The 23,463-nt window shown below is 40.9% G+C and overlaps 1 protein-coding gene across 5 annotated transcripts in view; it reads right to left on the bottom strand.

Moving 5' to 3' along the window:
• Positions 1-23,463, bottom strand: part of CEP83 (centrosomal protein 83) — a 155,049-nt gene that overhangs the window by 73,619 nt on the left and 57,967 nt on the right. For all 5 annotated transcript variants that reach the window (XM_081083733.1, XM_081083730.1, XM_081083734.1 and 2 more), the window contains 2 exons: positions 23,300-23,431; positions 1,710-1,961 (listed from right to left, as the gene is read on the bottom strand). In XM_081083733.1, coding sequence (XP_080939859.1) covers positions 1,710-1,961; positions 23,300-23,431 — 384 coding nt within the window. The remainder of the gene's footprint in view (positions 1-1,709; positions 1,962-23,299; positions 23,432-23,463) is intronic.

Raw genomic sequence — 23,463 nt, 5'->3', positions numbered from 1 at the left:
ACCTGACAAAATTAAATATAAGCTCTTTTGAAAATGTCACAAATGAACTTCCCATCTTTTTGTCATCATTTAGCTTGTCCTGAAAACAATCACTCTAAATGACCTCAATGAAAAGTTTCACACTGGCACCATATGCCATATTTAATTATAATCATCCACTTATTTGTCACTGTATAAATACATTAGGGATGATGAAACGATGGAACATAAAACAAGCAGTATCATTCTGAACTGTCTCACATCTAAAGACCAACAATACTGACTACTTTAGTTCAGGACCAGTAAATACTATAAAAAGCTTCATACACAAAATAAAAACATGACTTCTCTTCTAAACATATCAGTACTCTCCTGGTACCAGTTTGCTGGCTGGGGGGGGGGGGGGGGGGGGGGGGGGAGAAGAATCACTTTTGGATTTGGATCCTAGATTTTAATTATAAGCTAAGTGCCATTAATTTCTTTCCAACTCAAATCATTTCACAACTATCTGAATAAAAAACCACCACACTTTGGACTGCTCAAAATACATCAAAACAATTAAAATAGTATATTTGCGACATGTTAGGTGCTAAGAACTAGGAGGAGTAAGCATATCTGAGAAGACGGTGAAAGGGTCCAGAATATTTTGCCACTGTGGCATAAAAGTTATTTTAAACTGAAAACATTTGGGAATCAACAGACATCTTTTTAAGGGAGTTTTTTCCCTCAGTTCCTCTTATCTGCCTAAAAACAGAGCCTTGGAAAAGAATGTGACTTTTATAAATTCCCACCCTAGGAGTTTCATAACTAGAGAAGACTAACTCCTATCATGAAAAACAAAAAGTCAGCATCAGGATAAGAAACCCCCTACACAAGACATTTTCACAAAACTGTTATATCTCCCATCTACTTCCCTAAGGGCCCCTTTATCTTTCCAAAGTGCCCTTTCTTCCCTTCTCCCCACTTAAGATGGTATATAAGCCCCAAATTCTAACTGCCTCTTTGTGACACACTTTTCTGTGAATCCCCATGTACATACATGAATAAAAGCCCATCTTTTCTCTCACTAATGTTTGTTGTCATTCACAACCCCCAATCACTGAACCTAAGAAAATGAAGAAAAAGTTTTTCTTCAACAACCGAAACCAAGAATTTTGGGAGAGTCCCTCTAGGAGTATCAGCCTAGGGTCTGCCAGCTCTTATTTCTCTCTAATGAACTCAGGAAAACAATTCAGTAAAGCCTTATGCATTAGTAGCCAAGTCAAATTTTATTACTCTGGTAAACTCCCATAGATTATATAAGTATGGTATTTCTGTTTAAACAGGACTTATGATTTTAAGATCTTAAATCCCAGTGTAAGGAAATAACCATCTAGGAAAAAATAGTTACATCTGGTTTGAGATCACTTTAGTCTCCAGAAACTCAAATAAATTTTTTGGGGTTTTGCATATTCTACTCTGTGGCATTACAAGGGTTAAATCATTTAAGATAGGTGACTTGACTCCCAAAGAAGAAATACTGCCTTTATGTATGTGGCAGCGTATCCAATGCTTATGAATCAATAGCTTTCATCTTTACAAAAAATATATACTCTCGTGATTCCACAAATACATCAGCATTATTAACTTGATGAGCATATATTTATGCTCTAAAAATCAGAGGCTTGTCAATGCACTTTTAAAAAAGCGTGCCGTACTTTTTTTCTACTGGGAAGCAATTAAAACCTTACCTCCAGGGATCTGATTGTAGCCTGCATCTCAGCCAACTGCTGCACCTGAATTCTTTGGACATTTTCTACCCGAGCATCAGAATTCTCTTTTTCAGCCCTTAATTCGGCTACTTCAGCCTCAAACTCTTTTAATTTCTGAACCAAATGGACTTTTTCTCGAGTAAGTTGCTGCACTCGTTTGCTATCTCTTGTGGGATCAAGACTAAGCAGCTGATTACGTAGTTCTTCTTTATCTTTCTCCAGTCTTGCAATCTAATAACAATTTGAAAAAAAGCACACAACTTTAAATTATTAAATTTTCAGTCATGAACATGCATTACAAGTTTGTAAATTAAAATTTATAACTGCACAATGTAAAAAAGAAAGCTTAGGTAATGAAATGAAGTACCAATAAAAAAACATCTAAAATATCACATTCTTCATTCTGACTCAGCATGGCTCAAATGTGAGGGCAAGTACCTTGTCCTATACTCCCCATGGTGTCTAGCAGAGCTTCATCAGTTGCCAAATAAAATTCAAAATTATAAATATCTAGAAGCCCAGTGCACGAATGCGTGCATGGGTGGGGTCCCTTGGCTTGGCTGGCGATCAGGGCCATCTAGCCCAGTCCAGATTGAGACTGCAGAAGGTTGGCCGGCCGTGGGAGGTTGGCTGTGGGAACGCACTGACCACCAGAGTGCAGCTCCTGCTTTCAATGTCTGCTCCCTGGTGTTCAGTGTGCATCACAGCAACTGGTTGACAGGTCGAATGGTCCTAACGGTCGCTTAGGCTTTTATTTATATAGATTAGAGGCCTGGTGCACAAAAATTTGTGCACTCAGGAGCGGGGACCCTCAGCCCGGCCTGTGCCCATTCACAGCCCAGGAACCCTTGGGGGATGTCCACCTGTCGACTTAGGCCCACTCCCCGGGGAATCAGGCCTAAGCTTGCAGTCAGACATCCTTCTGGCAGCCAGGGAGCCCTCGGAGGATGTCCAAGTAAAGGCTTAGGCCCCCAAGGGATCAGGTCTAAACCGTTAGTTGGACATTCTTAGTGCTGCCACGGAGGTGGGAGAGGCTCCTGCCACCACCACTGCGCTAGCCAGTCATGAGCCAGCTTCTGGCTGAGTGGCACTCCCCATATGGAAGTGCACTGACCACCAGGGAGCAGCTCCTGAATTGAGCGTCTGCCCCTGGTGGCCAGTGCACATCATAGCAACCGGTAATTCTGCCGTTCAGTCAATGTGTATATTACCCTTTTATTATTATTATACAGGATGTCCCTATTTCCCCCCTTTTGCCCCCTCTATCCAGCTCTTGCCCCTGACTTCTCTCTGGCCATCACCATACTGTTGTCTGTGTCCATGGGTTGTGCATATATTTTCTTTGGCTAATCCTTTCTTTAAATTCACTTCTTTAAATTTTTATTTTCAGATAAGTGCTTATAACTGCATTATTATATATTTTCTATTATATGATTTAGAATTAAGATATTTTTTAATTGAACCCTTGTAAATTTTAGCACAATTTAATAAATTATGTTAGAAGCAATTAGGAGATTTTTCATGTAATGCAGATACATTTCAATTAATATTTTATTAATTTTTAATTTTTTAATATTTTAATTTGAAATAATCTCATACATGTAAAAAAAACTATAAAATACTACAGCATATTATATGTACCCTTCACCCAACTTCTTAGGTGTTAATAATTTAAACATAACCATTATACAACTAACAAAATTTGGAATATATTTTTCTTATAATCTCTTTAATGTTACTTAATCCATTTACTTTTTGTTAATCTTCACCCAAGGATATTTTTCCACAGAATTTTAGAGAGAGGGAAGGGAAAGGGAGAGACACGTTGATTGGTTGCCTCCTGCACATGCTTTGATAGGGACTGGGGATCAAGCCAGCAACTGAGGTACATGCCCTTGACTGGAATCGAACCTGGAACCCTTCAGTCCACGGGCTAATGCTCTATCCACTGAGCAAAACAGGCTGCAGCTTAATTCATTTACTTTTAATCTATATGTGTCTTTATATTTAAAGTGGGTTTTGTTTTTGATTCACCTCATAATCTGTCTTTTAATTGGTGCATTTATGCCACTGACTTTCAGAATGCTTACTGATAGAGTAACTGCCATATCAGGGGGCTTCTGGGGCTTCTGGGTCCCACCTGCCTTGCCACCCAGGACCCGCTGGATGGCGGTGCGCTGGCGGCTCGCACTGTCCCGCCCTGCCTGCAGTATGCAAATTAGCCACCATCTTTGTTGGTGGTTAATTTGCATATACTTATTAGCCCATGGGAGGCGTAGCGAAGGTACGGTCAATTACCATGTTCGTCTATTATTAGATAGGATACTATAAAATAATTATTAAATATCAAGTATTTAAAAATTTAATCAGAACATTACCGGGGCCTATGCAAGATCAATCTGCTGTTTACTGCTAAGCTTCTCATGTGACAGTAATGCTTGGGCTGTCTATACTAATAAGGCAACTTAATTCACACAAAAATGCAGCTTGTCTATATAAATAACTACAGATGTGAGTGATTAGTTTTTAAATGATAGCTGAGAGTTTATTAAAGCCCTAATTGTAATGACAGTATAGTTCCTAATTCTCAGATTCAAGAAAGAACTGAAAGTCATTAACCCACAGCATTTAGAAAGGTCACTGGGGAACCTGTGGAGCAGAAACACCAGTGCTCTTCTCATTCATGCCAAGCATCACTTCCAGACGCCCCGGGCCTCCCAATCAGTGGGTTTCAAACCACTTCCTAACCTCTGAGGTACATTGGAGGCCTCTCTCCTCTAGGAATGAGGAGGAGGCCAAATAATCATGGTAAAAGGCACTTTCCTTTTCCTGATCTCCCAAATATCTGTCCCTACCACCACCACCACCACCAAACCTTTGTAGTTAACCAGAGTTCCTCTTTTTAGTCTCCTTTCATATATGAGATTTCTTCAGATGATTCAACTTAAAGGATTCCACTGTGTGCTTTTTTAAAGTTAGAAACCACTGCTGTAAACATCACCAGTTGTTTTGTAGCCAGGATGAGCTTAGAAGGCTCCCTCTAAGCCAAAAGGAATTAAAATAATGCTATGCAACCTAGGCAAAAGTGGCCCAAGAAACAACTGATTGCTCACTTGGCTACAAATGAACGTAAGAAGTGTGAGACCTACACCCCAGTGCAGAATCATCTATAAAATGAGAGGTTAGACTGGAGGCCCTCAAGATCCTTTTCCGTTTTAACATGTAATAATTCCAATTTCGTTTCAGGTATGCTGAATTAAAGATGTAAATGGGAAATATAGGTAGAACTATTTAGCAAGCAAATATTATTTTCCAGAAATAAAAATTATTTAGAAGGCAGCTGTACAATTCAGAGTCAAGTCCCCAAAAGCCCAACTAATTAGTTCCCTCCTATTTTTCCTCCCACCTTTTACATATAAACATTGTCCCTAGGGTTTCGTTTCCACCATTTCTTTTTCCATTCAGCTCCTTGTGTGACTCTGTGCAAGTCACTTTTTCGCTTTGCCCTTAGTTAAAATGAAAGGCATGGGATGGATTATCTTTAAGGTAATATGTAGCTTTTGCATAAGGTAACTCATCTAGCTCAGGAGTCAATGTATGACTTAGACTCAGATAATTGTGCCTTTACTGAGTACTTTAGTGAGTGCTGAGCTGAGCTGAGTGTGCTACACATATAACTGCATTTAGTAAGAATACTTTTTCTTGTAGTCTGCATATTACATGAGGTCAGACAACTAATGTTCTTGACCAGCTTGTTTCCTGCTTTACTGCTTTCTCTAGTAGTTTGGAGGGGCATGTGTGTGATAGCTGAAGTGGTAACTGAAGCTATGCACTGAGCTGACTAATGGCAGAGTCAGAATTATTAGACCTCACATTTACAACCCTAAACCAGAGCTCATTATCAAATCATTCCAACCAAAAGTGATGACCACTGCCTCCTTTCTCTCTTCACTTATTGCCATGCACCTGGCAGTTCTGGGTAGTAAAGATACATCAGAAAACCAAGCACACAAACACAAAACCTCTCTTCTCAAGATGGTTCTCTTCAATCACTGCTATGACACCACACTTGTCCCAGTTGTCTGGGCACAGATCTTGGACACACGCTCAGCTCGTGTCTTTTCCTCCGCTCTCAGTCAGATTCACTTGTCATCTTCATTGGTACCTTTGATTTGCTGTGCTCTCAATCTTTTCTCTAAATTTACAAAAGGTTTTGTTTAAATATCTCCTTTATGACATTTATTCAAATCACCCTGTGTTAGTTACTTCCATGCTACTTTATTCTCTTTGAGAATATAAAAAGCTTCCTTGACAGGTAAGATGATGTATTAAACAATTTTACTTTTTAAAAACTGTTAAAGAAGCAGAACAGAAACAGATCAGGAACTAGAAATACATAATTGTTGATCTTTACAATGGATGGTAGCGCCACTCTAATAACCTAAGGCACCCAAAAGGAAAAGGTTGTGTATCTAATTACTACATCTCATATCTAATTATTCCATCGGTCTTTGTTTATATTATCTTTATGATACATCATAGAGATATAGTTAAGAGTACAGAGTCTGAAATCAAATGACCTATTTTTTTTTTCTTTCAGAATTTTAAAGATATTGCTTTACTGTAGATGGGCTTATATGATTTCCAAAAAGAAATCTGTTGTCATTATCTTTGTTCTTCTGTACAAAATATCTTTTTTCTCTGGTTTTTTAAAATTAACTTTTTATTTTTAGATAGTGGTAGGTTCACATGCAGTTGTAAGGAATAATGCAGAAAGATCCTGTGTGTCCTTAGCCCAGTTTCCCAGACTGGGAACATCCCACCCTCTTCCATTTTCTGGAAGACAGTGTGCAGAACTAGTTTTCTTTTTTTGTTTTTTTAACCACTTGGTAGAATTCTCCAATTAAATCATTCTTTTGGGGAATTTTTAAATTATGAATTTAGTTTCCTTAATAGGTATACAACTATTTATCTATTTCATATGGGCAGAGTTATGTAGTATTTGCCTATTTCATCTGTGTTTCTCAAATTTATTTTGGTAGAATTGGTCACCTCTATATAAGCTAATAAGAATATCTTATTACACTTTTGACATCTGCAAGGTCTGTAGTGATAATCTGTTTTATTCCTGATATAAGTAATCTGTGTCTTTCTTTTTTGTCATTTTAGACAAAGTTTTGTCAACTTAATCTTCTCAAAGAAACAGCTCTTTATTTCACTTTTTCTCTACTGTTCTTGTTTTCAATTTCTTTAGTTTCTGCCTGTATCTTTCTTGTTTCCTTCCCTCTGCTTGCTCTGGTTTATTTTAATCCTTTCTTTCTGGGTTAAAGTAGGAGTAGATTATTAATTTGACACTTTTCTAATGAATGTACTTAGTGCTATAAATTTTCCTCTCAGCACTGTTTTACTTGTGTCCCAAATGTTTTAATATACTGCATTTTCATTTTCACTCAGGTCTATTTATTTTTTTAAAATAGTTTTCTCATTGCAACTTCTTCTTTGGCTCATGAATTATTTGAAGTGTATCATTTCATTTGAAGACTTCCCTGCTACCTTTCTGTTATTGACTTCTAGTTTAATTCCATAGTGGCTGATGAACTCACTCTGTATAATTTCAATCCTATCTAATAAAGAGGGGATATGTTAACTGACCCTCCCATGTTGCAAAGATGGCAGTGCCCACAGCCAATAAGGAAGGAATAAGCTAATTGAATGCCCCAACCCTCAAAGATGGCAGCAACCACAGCCAATAAGGCTGGAATAAGCTAATTGCCCCGCCCTCAAACATGGTGGTGTCCACAGCACAAGATGGCGGCACCCAGTCCCGTAAGCCCCGCTTGGACGTAAGGCACATGGCAAGGCTGGGCCCGCCCACAGGCAGGTCCAGCCACTCCACGTGCCTGCCTCCTGAGTCCCCCAGTCCCCTCAGCCACACAACCGCTCAGGGCCAGCCCGAGGTGCAGGTAACCAGGGCCGGCGGAGGCTTGTGCTGCCAGCAGTGGCAGCAGCAGAGGTGTGATGGGGCGTCACCTTCCCCTGATTGCCGGGTCACTTCCTGCACCTGAGGGCTCCCGGACTGTGAGGGGGTAGGCTGGGCTGAAGGACCCCACTCCAGTACATGAACTTTCATGCACTGGGCCTCTAGTTTTTATATATTTGTTGCCAAGCCGGTGTGACTCAGTGGCTGAGTGTCAACCTATGAACCAAGAGGTCATTGGATCGATTCCTGGTCAGGGCACATACCCGAGTTGCAGGCTCGATCCCTGGTAGGGTGCATGAGGAGGGAGCCTATCAATGTTTCTCTCTCATCAACGTTTCTATCTCTCTCTCCCCCTCCCTTCCTCTCTCTACAAAAAATCAAAAACATACTGTTAAAAATTGCTAAGGTTTATTTTATGGCCCAGGAATTTGATCTATCTTGGCATATATTCACTGACACTTAAAAACAATGTATTTAGGTACTCTGATTGGGTGGAGTGTTCAATAAATGTTTACTGGCTTCTGTTGAGTGATGGTGTTTAGTTATATAGCCTTCCTAATTTTCTAATTGTTCTATCAATTGTTAAGACAGGAGTGTGAGGTCTCCAACAACAATTGTGAATTTGTCTATTTCTCCTGTTTAGTTCTATCAGTTTTTATTTCACATATTTTGCAACTCTGATTCATAAACATTTAATATTGTCTTCTTGGTGGACTGGCTTTCTGTCATTATATAATGTCTACCTCTGGTATTTTTCTTTGAAGTCTACTTTATCTGATATTAATATACCCACTCCTGCCTCTTTTAATGTTTGCATGATAGATCTTTTACCATCTATTTTCTAAATACTTGTATTATTATATTTGAAGTTTCTTGGAGATAGCATATAGTTGGGGTTTTTTATTTTTAAAATCAACTCTCTAAATCTGTCTTTTGATTGGCATATTTAAACAATTTACATTTATTATGACTATTAATATGCAAAGGTGTTTTGTTTATTTTCTTTGTCCTGTCTTCCTGTGGATTACTTGAACATTTCTTAGGATTCCATTTTATTTACCTACTAGAGGCCCGGTGCACAAAAATTTGTGCACTCGGGGGGGGGGGGAGGGGGGTCCCTCAGACTGGCCTGTGCCCTCTCGCAGTTTGGGACCCCTCGGGAGATAACGACCTGCTGGTTTAGGCCTGCTCCTGGGTGGCAGAGGGCAGGCCCAATCCCTAGGTGCAGCCCCTGGTCGGGCTCAGAGCAGGGCCAATTGGGGAGTTGGGGTGTCGCCCCGTCATGCACAGAGCAGGGCAGATTGGGAGACTGTGATGCCACCCACAGTCACACTCAGGGTAGGGCAATTGGGGGGTTGGGGCACCGTCCCTTGTCACACTCAAGGCAGGGTCGATGGGGAGGTTGCGGCGCCACCCCGTCACGCACAGAGCAGGGCCAATCAGGGGGTTGGGGCACCACCCTCCATCACCCACAGAGCAGGACCAATCAGGGGGTTGGGGTGCTGCCACTCACACACTCAGGGCAGGGCCAATGGGGAGGTTATGGCTCTACCCCATCACAAACAGAGCAGGGCCTGTGGGGGGGGGGGGGGGTTGGGGAGCTCCCCCCTATCAAGCACAGAGCAGGGCTGCTCAGGGGGTTGGGGCCCCACCCCCTGTCACACACAGCCGCAGGGCGATCAGGGGGTTTGGGCGCTGCCCCCTGTCATGCTGATCCCGGTGCCAGGAGGCATATTACCCTTTTACTATATAGGGTAGAGGCCTGGTGCATGGGTGGGGCCGGCTGGTTTGCCCTGAAGGGTGACCTGGATCAGGGTGGGGGTCCCCACTGGGGTGCCTGGCCAGTCTCAGTGAGGGGCTGAGGGCTGTTTTCAGGCTGGGAGTGACTGAAGTTCCCAACCGCTCCTTTTTACCTTTTTTTTTTTATTCTGGGCCAGCTTTACCTTGAGGCTTGGCTCCAGCTCTTAGGCCTCCGCGGCTGAAAGTAGGTTCCTGGCCTTTACTTACAATGTTGCGAATCTGCTGGCTGAAGTCCGGAGGTATTTGTTACAATGTTTCTTAAACTGCCTGCTCAGAGGCCTGCAGCCGCAGGCGGGGAACGTTGGTTTCCTCCAACGATTCTCCGTCACTGAGGCAAGCAAGCCTCATGTTAGTTTCAAGCTGCCTGGCTGCCGGCTGCCATCTTGGCTGACAATTTGCATATCTCGCTGATTAGCCAATGAAAAGGGTAGCGGTGGTACGCCAATTACCATGTTTTTCTTTTATTAGTATAGATAATGTTCTGGATATACACTGAGTGGCCGGAGTATTATGACCACCTCATCAGTACTTCATTGGGCCACTTTTTGCCTTCAATACTGCGGCGATTCTTCTGGCTTTGATTCCACGAGATGTTGAAAGGTGATGTGAGGAATCTGACACCATGCCTGATGAATAGCACTGTTCAGTTCTGTGAGATTTGAAGGTTGTGGAATCAGCTGCCTGATGGCTCTTTTAACGTCGTCCTACAAATGCTCAATTGGATTGAGATCTGGTGATGGGGGGTGGGGGGCACATGAGCAAGGTAAAGTCTCCCTCATGTTCTTAAAACCACTCCTGCACAGTATTAGCATCATGGAATGGCACATTGTCTTGTTGGAAGAAGCCATCTCCATTGGGATACGCCATCAATATGATAGGATGAAGTTGATCAGCAATACTTAGGTATGTTGTGCTATTCAGATCCTGTTCCACATGAATTAAAGGGCCCAAATCATGCCAGGAAAACATGCCCCAAACCCTAACACTGCCCCCACCAGCTTGAAGGGTTGTACTCATGTATGTGGGGTGCATGCTTTCATGCTGTTTCTGCCAAATTCTCACTCTGCCATCTGCATGATGCAACTGGAAACATGATTCATCCAACTACATTTTGGTCCAGTGCTCGACTGTCCAATCTTTGTGTTCCTGTGCGAATTGGAGATGTTTTATCTTGGTAATTGCAGACAGCAAAGGTGTTAGAACAGGCCTTTGGCTTCCATATCCCATACGATGCAGTGTATGGCTAATTTGCCTACAAACATCAGGTGGTCATAATAATCTGGCCACGCAGTGTATTTTTGTATACTTTTATATATATATATATATTTTATTGATTTTTTACAGAGAGAAGGGAGAGAGATAGAGAGTTAGAAACATCAATGAGAAAGAAACATCGATCAGCTGCCTCCTGCACATCCCCCACTGGGGAAGTGCCTGCAACCCAGGTACATGCCCTTGACCGGAATCGAACCTGGGACCCTTCAGTCCGCAGGCCGACGCTCTATCCACTGAGCCAAACTGGTTTCGGCTGCATAGCTTTCTTAGTTGTTGCTGTAGGTATTACATTATATATACACTAGAGGCTTGGTGCACAAAACTCATGCACGGGGGTGTGGAGGGATGTCCCTCAGCCCGGCCTGCACCCTGTTGCAATCCAGAATCCCTTGGGTAGGGTCCCTAGGCCTGGCTGGTGATCACGGCCTATCAGGGCTTTCCTTCCCCCAGCTGCCGGCAGCTGGCCCCGCCCCAGCCGCTGCTACTGCTTCCCATCTGTGTGGCGCTGCTCCCCATCCCCCATCACCAGTCGTCTCCCTCTGTGGGCGACAGGCATGGGGTGCGATCGCTTGGCTGGCCTGGGCCTCCCTCTGTGGGGCAATTGCTGGCCAGGCCACACACCCACCATAGTGCTACCAGCTGGGTGGCCTGGGCCTCCCTCTGTGGCTGCAGCCAGGTGGCCTGAGCTTCCCTTTGTAGGGCGATCGTGGGGTGATAGCAGGGTCTCCCAACCAATCGCATCGCACCTGCCTTGGCTGGCCTGGCGCCAGTGCGTGTCATAGCATGGTTATCCAGAAGGTCATCCGGACAGTCGTTCTGCTATTCGGTCATTTGGTCAATTTGCATATTATGCTTTTATTATAATAGAGGCCTGGTGCACAAAAATTTGTGCACTGGGTGGGGGGGTCCCTCAGCCCAGCTTGTGCCCTCTCACAGTCTGAGACCCCTCGGGGGATGACCATCTGCTGGCTGAGGCCTGCTCCCCAGGGGATTAAGCCTAAGCTGGCAATCAGACATTCCTCTGGCAGCCCAGCAGCCCTCGGGGGATGTCAACTTGCCAGGGGGGAGCAGACCTAAGCTGCAGTCGGACATCCTTAGCGCTTCTGGGGTGGCAGGAGAGGCTCCCACCACCACCGCTATACTGGCAGCCGTCAGCCTGGCTTGTGGCTGAGCAGAGCTCCTCCATGTGGGAGCTCACTGACCACCAGAGGGCAGCTCCTGCATTGAGCGTTTGCCCCTAGTGGTCAGTGTGTGTCATAGTGACCAGTCATTCCCAGTCTTTCTGCTGTTCGAGTCAGTTTGCATATTACCCTTTTCCTATAGAGGATAGAGGCCTGGTGCATGGGTGGGGCCCCACTTGGGTGCCTGGCCAGCCTGAGTGAGGGGCTGATGGCTGTTTTCAGGCTGCCCGCAACCCCTTCAGGGTGGGCGTCCCCACTGGGGTGCCTGGCCAGCCTGGATGAGGGGCTGATGGCTGTTTTCAGGCTGCCTGCAACCCCTTCAGGGTGGGGGTCTCCACTGGGGTGCCTGGCCAGCCTGGATAAGGGGCTGAGAGCTGTTTTCAGGCTGCCTGCACCCCCTTCATGGTGGGGGACCCCACTGGGGTGCCTGGCTGGCCTGGCTGAGGGGCTGAAGGCTGTTTTCAGGCTGCCCACACCTCCTTCAGGGTGGGGGTCCCCACTGGGTGCCTGGCCAGTCTGGATGAGGGGCTGAGGGCTGTTTTCAGGCAGGCTAAGCCTGCAACTGAAGCTCCCAGTCTCTCCTTTTTTTCTTTTTTTTTTAATTCTGGGATTTATTTACCTTCTGTAATTGAAACTTTGTTGCGGCTCCAGCTTCGAGACCGGCCTGCTGATAGCAGGTTCCTGGGGTTTGTTTAGCTTCTAAAATTGCAACATTGTTGCAACTGGAGCTCAGAGCTGGGCTGCGGTAGGCAGGGAACCTTGGCTTCCTCCATTGCCAGGGCAACCAAGCCTCATGTTCGCTTCAGCTGTGTGGCTGCCCGCCACCATCTTGGATGGCAGTTAATTTGCATATCACCCTGATTAGCCAATGGGAAGCGTAGTGGAGGTATGGTTAATTACCATGTTTGTCTATTATTAGATAGGATATAACTTATCATGGTCTACTGGGTTCATTTTACCAGCTCAAGTGATAGAGAAACTTTACCACCTTTTACATTCCTTTTTCATTCCTTATTCATAATATAATTGTCTTAATTATTTCCTCAATACACATATCAAGCCATATCAGACAGTGTTATAATTTTTATTTCTAAAATTAAACGCATTTTTAAAAATTTACTCAGGAAAAGAAAATCTATTGTACATACCCAGTTTTACTTACTGTGTTCTTTTATTCTTCTTGATGTTGTGGGGTTCCCTTTTTTTATTGTTTTCTTTCTGTTTAGAGAATTTCCCTTTGACATTCTTTTGGATAGGTCTACTGGCAACAGATTCTCTTAGTTTTCCTTATAAGAATGTCTTAATTTAACCTTAATTCCTGAAGGATATTTTTGCTGGATATAGAATTATTAATTGACATTTCTTTTCTTTCAGAACATGATAATGTTGTCACATGTCTCTCTAGCCCAGCCGTGGGCAAACTACAGCCCGTGGGCTGGATCCAGCCCGTTTGAAATGAATAAAACTAAAAATAAAAAAAAGACCGTACCCTTTTATGTAATGATGTTTACTTTGAATTTATATTAGTTCACACAAACACTCCATCCATGCTTTTGTTCCGGCCCTCCAGTCCAGTTTAAGAACCCACTGTGGCCCTCGAGTCAAAAAGTTTGCCCACCCCTGCTCTAGCCTCTATGCTTACCAATGAGAAATGTCTCAGAATTATAATTAAGGTATCATTTTTCTCTTGCTGCTTTCAGTACTTTTTTCCTGTCTATAATAATAAAAGCATAATGTGCTAATTAGACCAGACAACCTTCCAGATGAAGTTGGGGCTGCAAGCGAAGCCTGGGTCCTGGGTGCCTGCCAGTGGCGTAGGGAAGCCTGGGTCCCGGGTGCCAGAGGGAACCCAGTGCCAGCAGCCAGGGGAAGGAAAGCCTACTCTTGCACAAATTTCATGCATCAGGCCTCTAATAATGTTTATAAATTGATGTCTCTGACTGTGGATTTTTTTGGTTTAATCCCATTTGATATTCACTTACCTTTCTGAGTCTATATGGTGTGTCTACACCAAAGTGGAGGGTGGGTTTCAGCCTTTATTTCTTCAACTATATTTTTAGCACTGCCCTCTTTCTTTTTTCCTTTCAAGGACAAAAGTTTTAGATCTTTTGTTATATTCCCACAGATAACTGAGGCTACCCCTACTTTTTATTTTTAATCTGATTTTCTTTTTTCAAATCTTTATTGATGAGAATATTACAGATGTCCCCATTTTCCCCCCATTGCTCCCCCCAGCACCTGGTTCCCATCCAGCTCCAGTCCTTCGCCACCCTATTGTTTGTGTCCATGGGCAATGCATATCCTAATATATAAAGAGCCAGGGTCCATCACGACCTAAATGTCAGGACAAAAGACTGAACACCAGGTTAGGGTCCTGGCTGCCCATGGTGGGAGTCAGACCTGGGACCTGGCCCGGTGCAGTGGGAGTCAGTCCTGGGTCCTGGCCCGGCGGTGGGAGGGAGCTGTGGGCCCAAGCCACCCACGACACAGCAGCAGGCGGGAGCTGTGGGAACAGAGCCATGCTGCCATCAGACTGGCCTCTGGGTCCCTCCGCCCAGCCCGCAGGCCCAGGAAACCAGAACCATGCTGCAATGGGACTGGACCCTACCTGAGGGGTCCCGGATTGTGAGAGCGTGCAAGCTGGGCTGAGAGCCCCCTACCCCCCACACCCGAGTGCATGAATTTTTGTGCACTGGGCCTCTAGTATGCATATAAGCTCTTTGGTTAATTTCTTCCTGTCCGCCCACCTGCCCCTTCCCTCTGATATTCATCAGTCTATCTTTCCATGTCACTGGTCCTATTTTATTTATCACTTTATTTTATTCATTAAATTCCACACTTTCAGTGAGATCTTATATTTGTCTTTCTCTGATAGGCTTATTTAGTTTATAATAAAAATCTCCAGTTCCCTCCATGCTGTCTCAAAGGATAATAGATCCTTCTTTTTTATAGCTGCATAGTATTCCATTGTGCAAATGCACCACAGCTTTTTTATCCATTCATCTACTGATGGGCCTTTCCTTTTCAATCTATTTTTTATAGATTTCAGATTGGGTATTTTCTAATACACTATCTTCAATTCATTGATTCTTTCTTCTGTCCCTTCCATTCTGCTGTTGAGCTCAGCAACTGAGATTATTTTTATTTGTTTTTAGGTCATCATATGATTCAGTTCTACTAGGTGTACCGGTTAATAACGCAGATTTTTTTTCAATAGATGGAGTTACACATATGTTGATATATATGCGATTTGATATGTATGCTATTTTGTTGTATTGACAGCAAGCCTCAAAGCTTCATATGTCAAATTCTGAAGGTGTTAACATCATAGATATTTTTATGCTTAAAAATGTCGAACTTCGTGCCAAAAAAAGAGCATCTGCGGGAAGTTTTAATTCATTACTCTATTTTGAAGAAAAGTGCTGCTGAAAGTTATCGTATACTTTGGAAAGCTTATGGTGAACATGCTCCATCTCAAGATACTTGTGAACGCTGGTTTAAATGCTTTAAAAATGATTATTTCAATGTGAAAGACAACATCCAGGTCAACAGAAAAAGTTTGAAGACAAACAATTACAAGCACTATTGGATGAAGATGCATGTCAAACTCAAAAACAACTTGCAGAAAGATTAAACATTGCTCAGCAAACAATTTCCGATCATTTACAAGCAATGGGAAAGATTTTAAAGGAAGGATAATGGGTGCCACATCTACTGAATGAAAGACAAATGAAAACCGAAAAGTCGTCAGTAAAATGTTGTTTCAACTGCACGAAAGTCTTTTTTGCATCAAATAGTGACTGGCAATGAAAACTGGATTTATTTTGAGAATCCCAAATGCACAAAATCATGGGTTGATCCAGGTCAATCATCACCATCGACTGCAAGGCCAAATAGCTTTGGAAAGAAAACAATGCTCTGCGTTTGGTGGGATCAGGAAGGTGTGGTGTATTATGAGCTTCTAAAACCAGGTGAAACCGTTAATACTGATCACTACCAACAACAAATAATTAATTTGAACCACACTTTGATAGTGAAATGACCAGACTGGGCCAGAAGACACGGCAAAGTAATTTTGCTTCATGATAACGCACCATCACACACTTCAAAACCAGTTAAAGACACGTAAAAGATCTTGCCTGGGAAGTATTAACCCACCTGCTGTATTCACCAGACCTTGCTCCTTCAGATTACCACTTGTCCCAATTGATGGCACACGCACTTTCTGAACAGCACTTCAAAATGTACAAAGAAGTGGAAAATTGGGTCTCTGAATGGTTTGCCTCAAAACAAGAAAAGTTCTATTGGGACGGTATCCACAAATTACCGGAAAGATGGGGGAAATTTGTAGCTAGCGATGGACATTACTTTGAATAAAGCACTTTTGATGTTTCTCTTGAAATTATGTTTTCTTTGATTACAAAATCCGCATTATTAACTGGTACACCTAGTAAAAGTTCCATTTGGTTATTCTTTATATTTCTGTATTTATTTGGTGAGACTATTTTTTCATTTGTTTTGAGTGTGCTTTTAATTGAACATTGAGGCATTTTTACTATGGCTCTGTTAAAATAATTGTCAGATAATTGTTATGTCAGTGTTAGCATCTAGTGACTGTCTTATTTTATTAAGTTTGAGATCTTCTAGGTTCTCAGTATAAGAAGTGATGTTTTATTAAACTTTGGACTTCTGGGATATTTTATTAGGAGATTCCGATTCTAATTTAAAGTTTGTTTTTTTTTAGCTGTCTCTTTATGTTATCACTCTGGCAGGGGAAGAATGATGTTGCTGCTCATTACTACTAGATGAAATAGTCCAGATTCCCTGCTCTACATCTATGGAACACATGCTGGGTGGAAGTGGGAATTCCAGCTCCTAATTGGACTGACCCACTGATGCCTCCTTAGATGGCAGGGGTAAGAATGACTTGTTACTGTTCCCAGGTGGCCTCCACTGATACCATAGTGGCAGGTGTAGTCACCACTGACACTACAGGGCAGTGGTGACAGTCCTGATTCTACATTAAGCTTCTCTAACATAATCCAAGTAGGGAGAGGTCAGGGCACCTGACCAGTGAAAAAAGAAACTTAGGCTCCCAATGTCATCTCCAGTTCCACCATGGCAGGTAAGTGGGAGCCCTTGGTATTGCCAAGTGGGGATGAAGTCATGGCTCCCTACCTGGCCTTCTTTGTATCATCTTGGCTGAGGGTTAGGATTACTCATTACAGCCTAGGAAAAATGAAAGTCTAGGTGCTCCACTGGCGTTAACTAGTATGGATGGACATAGGTCCAGTTTCACTCCAGTATTTGGCTGGAGTAGAATTGTTATTATCTAAATTAACTAAGCTACTAGGTTGTTCTTTTCCTAGAAACTTACCTAGAGAGAATAGGCCTGTGTGGGGCTTTTTATCATCTGGGCCAAATTGCTGGTTTCTTCAGCACCAAATCAGTGATATGTGAGATAAAATTAAAAACCCAGAAAACATACCAGTCAGTTCTTAGGTCCCAAGGTCCTTAGCTGGTATGCCTTCTCTACATCTTTCAGCATCTTCTTATGTCTGTTTTATAAATAATGTCCAGTGGTCTATGTTATACTTACCAGGATAAACAGGGGAAAAATTCATCTACTTCATCTTCCCAGAAGTAGAAGTCTCCTGTTTGGCATTTAAGATTTTCTCTTTATTACTAGTTTTAAGTAATTTGAATCTTAGTGCCTTGGTGTAGTTTTTTTTTAAAATATATTTTATTGATTTTTTACAGAGAGGAAGGGAGAAAGAGAGGGATAGAGAGGTAGAAACATCAATGAGAGAGAAACATCGATTCAGCTGCCTCCTGCACACTCCCCACTGGGGATGTGCCCGCAACCAAGGCAGAAGCCCTTCACAGGAATCGAACCCAGGACCCTTCAGTCCACAAGCCAATGTTCTATCCACTGAGCCAAACCAGTCAGGGCTGCCTTGGTGTAGTTTTCTTCACGTTTTCTATGCGTGTGGTTCATTGCGATTCTTGGACATGTGCTATAATCATTTCTTTCCTATACTTTTTCTCTATTTCATCTTGGATAGTTTCTATTAATGTATTTTAAATTTAGCTATTATCTTTTCTTCCGCTTGTCTAATCCACTTCTAGTGTATTTTCCATTTAGGCTGTATTTTTCATCACTAGAATCTTTTCTTAAAAATCTTTTCCATGTCTCTCATCATGTTCAAGGCTTCTCTTAACTTTTCAAACATATGGAGTATATTTATATGGTTTAATGACTTTATCTAATTCAATGATTTTTAGGACTGTTCCTATTGACTGATCTTCTTTATTATGAAATACGTTTTCATGCTTCTTTGCATGCCATCATTAAAAAGTCTATATTTAGTTTTAGGTTCCCAGCAAAATTCAACAGAAAGTGCAGAGAGTTCCATATGTCCCTGCCCCCATATACTTGGCCTCTTGCACTAGCAACATCTCACACCAGAGTGGTACATTTGTTACAACTGATGAACCTACACGTCATCCATAGTTCACATAGGGTCCACTCTTGGTGGTGTATATGCTATGAATTTTGTCTATATATATTGGCATGTACCTGACATTATAGTATCATTCTGAATAGATTTACCACCCTGAAATCTTCTGTGCTTCATCTATTTATTCCTCCATCTTCCCTTATCTTTTTTTAAATTATTTTTTTATTGATTCCAGAGAGGAAGGAAGAGAGAGAGATATAGATACATTCATGATGAGAGAGAATCACTGATTGGCTGCCTCCTGAACAAACCCCACTAGGGATCGAGCACACAACCAGAGCATGTGACCTGACCAGGAATCAAATCAAGATCTCCTGGTTCATAGGTCGATACTCAACCACTGAGCCATGCTGGCCAGGCAACCACTGATCTTTTAAATGTCATATAGTTGAATGTCATATATTTCAAATCCTGCAATATACAGTCTTTTCAAATTGATTCTTTCACTCAGTAATTTGCATTTAAGTTTCCTCACGTCTTTTCATGGTTTGATAGTTCACATCTTTTTGGCACTGAATAATCTTCCATTCTATGGATATGACACAGTTTATTGAACTACGCACCTAGGGAAGGACATCATGGTTGCTTCCAACTTTTGGCAATTAGGAACAAAGCTGCCAGAAACATCTGTGTATAGGTTGTTGTGCAGACATAAGTGTTAAACTCTTTTGGGTAAATACCAAGGAGGACAACTGCTGGATTATATGGTAAGGCTATGTTTAGCTTTGTAAGAAACAGCCAAACTGTGTTCTAAAGTTGCCGTACCAATTTGCATTTCCAAAGTCTGTTGTTTCACATCCTCACCAGCATTTGGTATTGTCAGTGTTTTGGATTTGGGCCATTCGAACAGTCATGTATCTCGTTTTAAATTGCAATTCCCTAACCACACATGATGTTGAGCATCTATGCTTATTTGTCATCTGTATATCTTCTTTGGTGAAGTGTCTTTTAAAGTTTTTTGCCATTTTTAAATCAGTTTGTTTGTTTTCTTATTGTTGAGTTTCATAGTTCTTTGTATACTTTGGATAATAGTCCTTTTATCAAATATGTCTTTTTCAAATATTTTCTCCCAGTCTATGGCTTCTCATTCTCTTGACAGTGTCTTTCACAGAACACAAGTTCTTAATTTCAATGAAACCTAACATCAATTATTTCTTTCACGGATCATGTCTTTGGTGTTGTATCTAAAAGATCAACAACAAACCCAAGCTCATCTAGGTTTTTCCCTATGTTATCTTAAAGGAGTTTGATAATTTTACATTTTACATTTAGACCTAATATCTATTTTGAGTTAATTTTTGTGAAGGGTCTGTGTCCAGATCCATTTTTTAGCATGTACTATTGTTCAGAACCATTTGTTGCAAAGACTATTTTTCTCCATTTTCAAAGGTCAGTTTTCCTTCATCAAAGATCAGTTCACTATATTTGTGTAGGTGTATTTCTAGACTCTTCGGTTTGTTCTAATGACCTATTTGTCTATTTTTCACCAAGAGCCTAGTGTCTTGATTATCATAGCTTCATAGTTAAGTCCCAAAGTCAGGTAATGTCAGTCCTCCAACTTAGTTTTTCTCTAATATTGTACTGCCTACCCTGCGTCTTTTGCCTCTCTACATAAACTTTAGAATCAGTTTGTTAATATCCACAAGATACTTGCTGAATTGTTTTGGTGTTTTTGGGTTGTTGTTTTTTTTAATATATTCTATTGATTTTTTACAGAGAGGAAGGGAAAGGGATAGAGAGTTAGAAATATCGATGAGAGAGAAACATCGATCAGCTGCTTCCTGCACACCCCCTACTGGGGATGTGCCCACAACCAAGGTACATGCCCTTGACTGGAATCGAACCCAGGACCTTTCAGTCCATAGGCTGACGGTCTATCCACTGAGCCAAACCGGTCAGGGCCTTGCTGAGTTTTTAATTGGGATTAAACTGGATATATAAATTAAATTGAGAAGAACAGACATCTTGGCATTACTGAGTCTCCGTATCCGTGAACATGAAATATCACTCCATTTATTTCGTTCTTTGATTTAATTCATCAGAGTTTTATAGTTCTCTTCAAATTAATATTGTGCATTTTTAAAATATCTTCTGTATTTATTATGATAATCAGTACTATGATTAATGCTGTCAGGTACAAATATAATACCACTTTTTTGAGCCTTTACTATGTGTCAGGCATTACAGTAAACATTTTGCACATGAAGTTTCAAGTTCCCAGATTTTAGTTTTTTTAAATCTAGTTTACCTTTTTATATTAATGCTATTCTGAATTTTTCCCTTTTCCCTATATGTACTTGAAATGAATATTTCTAAATTAATGATGGAATACAAAAAGATTTTGTTATTTACTTACACTAAGAAGGTAACATTTAATTTACTCAGATTTAAAGTTCATATTTTAATCTACTTTTGGAAGTTGCCATCTCTTTTCCTTCACTCAGTGGTTTAAAAAGAATTCTACTCATATTGAGCAAGAGAACAGAAATAAAGACATATGCCTTTTTCAGGGCTGAAAATTACCTCGGTCATGGGAGTAGTAAAAGAAAATAACTGTGACAAATAAAGCCAGAGCAGACAGCACCTGAAAGTAGAACACTAAGAATGCTGAGGGTCAGTGAGGGTGGGGGATGCAGACACTGTAATAAGAGATGCCCTCAAAAGATTTAGATTATCTAAGTACAAATCTGACACTGAAAACTCTCGCATGCTAAAGTAAAGAAGAGAGTCATATACTCAAGAAATTTGAGTACATGTAATTTTAAATGATAATAGCTATCATCTGTGGAATGCTTACTATGTGCTTGGTACTTGTCTAAGCATTTTGCGTATATTAATTTATTAAATCCTCACAGCATGAGATAGGTTCTACTGCTAACACCATTTTAAGTTGAGGACATTGATGCACATAGAAGTTAAGTCAGTTCCCAATGTCATACTAAATAAAACATTTAAAATTTTACATGTTAAAAAGCTTAGTTTTTGAGATATTCTAAACTGCATTCACAGTTTAATTTTAATTAATGAAATTTCACAAAACCCTTGTGAAAGGTTGCCAAAATCAATCACAGAGAATCTGTAATGTGAGGTAATTCGATTTTAATTTGGGAGACTTTGCCTATTGTGATGTGGCTCAAAGTAACCTGAGAAGGGTGTAAGTCAGAGAACTTGGAATATTTTAGATAAAAGAACCATTGGAGTCTAAAGCAGTATTCCAGATAGAACTGCAGAACCTACAGTTTTGTAGCACAAAACTGATATTGGGCTTCTAATTTGTTCCTTATTCTGCAGTTCCTTTGAATCTGTCATAATTACAGATTCAAATCCTTCCATCATCACACATAGTATAGATCTATTTATCTCTTAACAATATTATAGCTGTTGGATGACTCCTAGTTAGCGTGGCAACTTCAAATCATTACTTATTTCAAATTTATAATTCACGGCTAGGTGTTGGGTTACCTAATTTCTACTGTTAACTTGGCTGCTGACTTTCTTTGAGACTGAGCAAGTCACTTATCTTGTGCTTCAGTGTCCTCCTTTAAAATGGAGACACTGGCCCTAGCTGGTTTTGCTCAGTGGATAGAGCATCCGCCTGCAGACTGAAGGGTTCCGGGTTTGATTCCAGTAAGGGCCACATGCCCGGATGCAGGCTCGATCCCCAGTAGGGGGCATGCAGGAAACAGCCAATCCTCCTGCAAGGCCCCTACTCTCTCATCATTGATGTTTCGATCTCTCTCCCTCTCCCTTCCTCTCTGAAATCAATAAAAATATATTTTAAAATAATAATTAAAATATAATAAAATGGAAATACTGAACATTATAACAGAAGTGAGATCATATGTGAATAAAGCATTTAAAGCGATAAAGAATTTTTAAAACGCAAAAGACTAATATAAATATTTAGAGTTTTCTGGTACTGTGTTATTGATGAACTCGATCCAAAGTTCATACAGCTTCTTGCATATCAAATAATAGTTTGTTCACGTAAGTCAGTTTGATCAAATTAGTTATTGGTAAAGGAAAGTGAGTATATTTTAACTCTTGATTCCAAATAAAGACAATGCAATAAATGTATAATGCAAATGTGTTTATACATGAAATGTTTCACATAACTACAGACAACAAACTACTTTCTTAAATTCAACTAGTATTAGGCTTTTTATTTGAAATAAGAAATTGGTATTTCTCTCTTTCCACCCTGAAAAATAATCTAAAAGCAACATAAAGAATGAGAAACACAAACCCCGTTTTTGGAAATAGGAGACAAATTACAAAATGAGTAGAGACAGAGTAGGAGTGCATGCTGTAGGCAGCAGGGAAAGGATGCTGCCATTGCAGCTGTCAAAGAACAAAGTACACTTCTTGAAGGTGACAGGCACAACCTAAGTCAAGATATAAACCCTTTGTTTATATCAGTGGAAAAAAGTGCATTGACTGACCATCAGAGCTCTGATAGATGTAGTATGGTTCCAAGAAAGAGAAGATGGGGACATTGCTAAATAAGGAATCACATAGACAAACTATATTTGCAGACAGAGAAGCCTTCCTCTGTGGCTATGGGAGGAAAGAGACTGACTATCACCACTGACTGGGGCAAAATAAACGATGCAAAGAAAAGAAAAATTTAACAGCCAAAAAGAGAACATTCACAAGAAAAATATTGCTATAGAGCAGATGAAAATCATGACAAATTAATTAATAAAACTAATTATGCAATCAACTCTAACTTGAGATTTACAAAAAATATATAATCATAAAATTTTGTTTACTAGAAAGCTAACAACTAAACTAGTATAATTAATCACTTACCTCTGATTCATATTTTATTTTTTCTTCTTCTAAAGTACGTGCAAATTCTCCTTTCTGGTGTTCGAACTCTGACTTGAGAAATGTATTTTCATAGCGAAGCTTATTATATTCAGCTCTATACTTTTCAACTTCCTAAATTAAAAGAAGACTACAGTTTAATCACA

The sequence above is a fragment of the Myotis nattereri genome, assembly GCF_964212035.1.
Source record: "Myotis nattereri genome assembly, chromosome: 2".
NCBI classification, from domain to species: domain Eukaryota; kingdom Metazoa; phylum Chordata; class Mammalia; order Chiroptera; family Vespertilionidae; genus Myotis; species Myotis nattereri.
The sequence above is the reverse complement of the archived record's forward strand: the minus strand, read 5'-3'. Positions and strand labels throughout refer to the sequence as shown.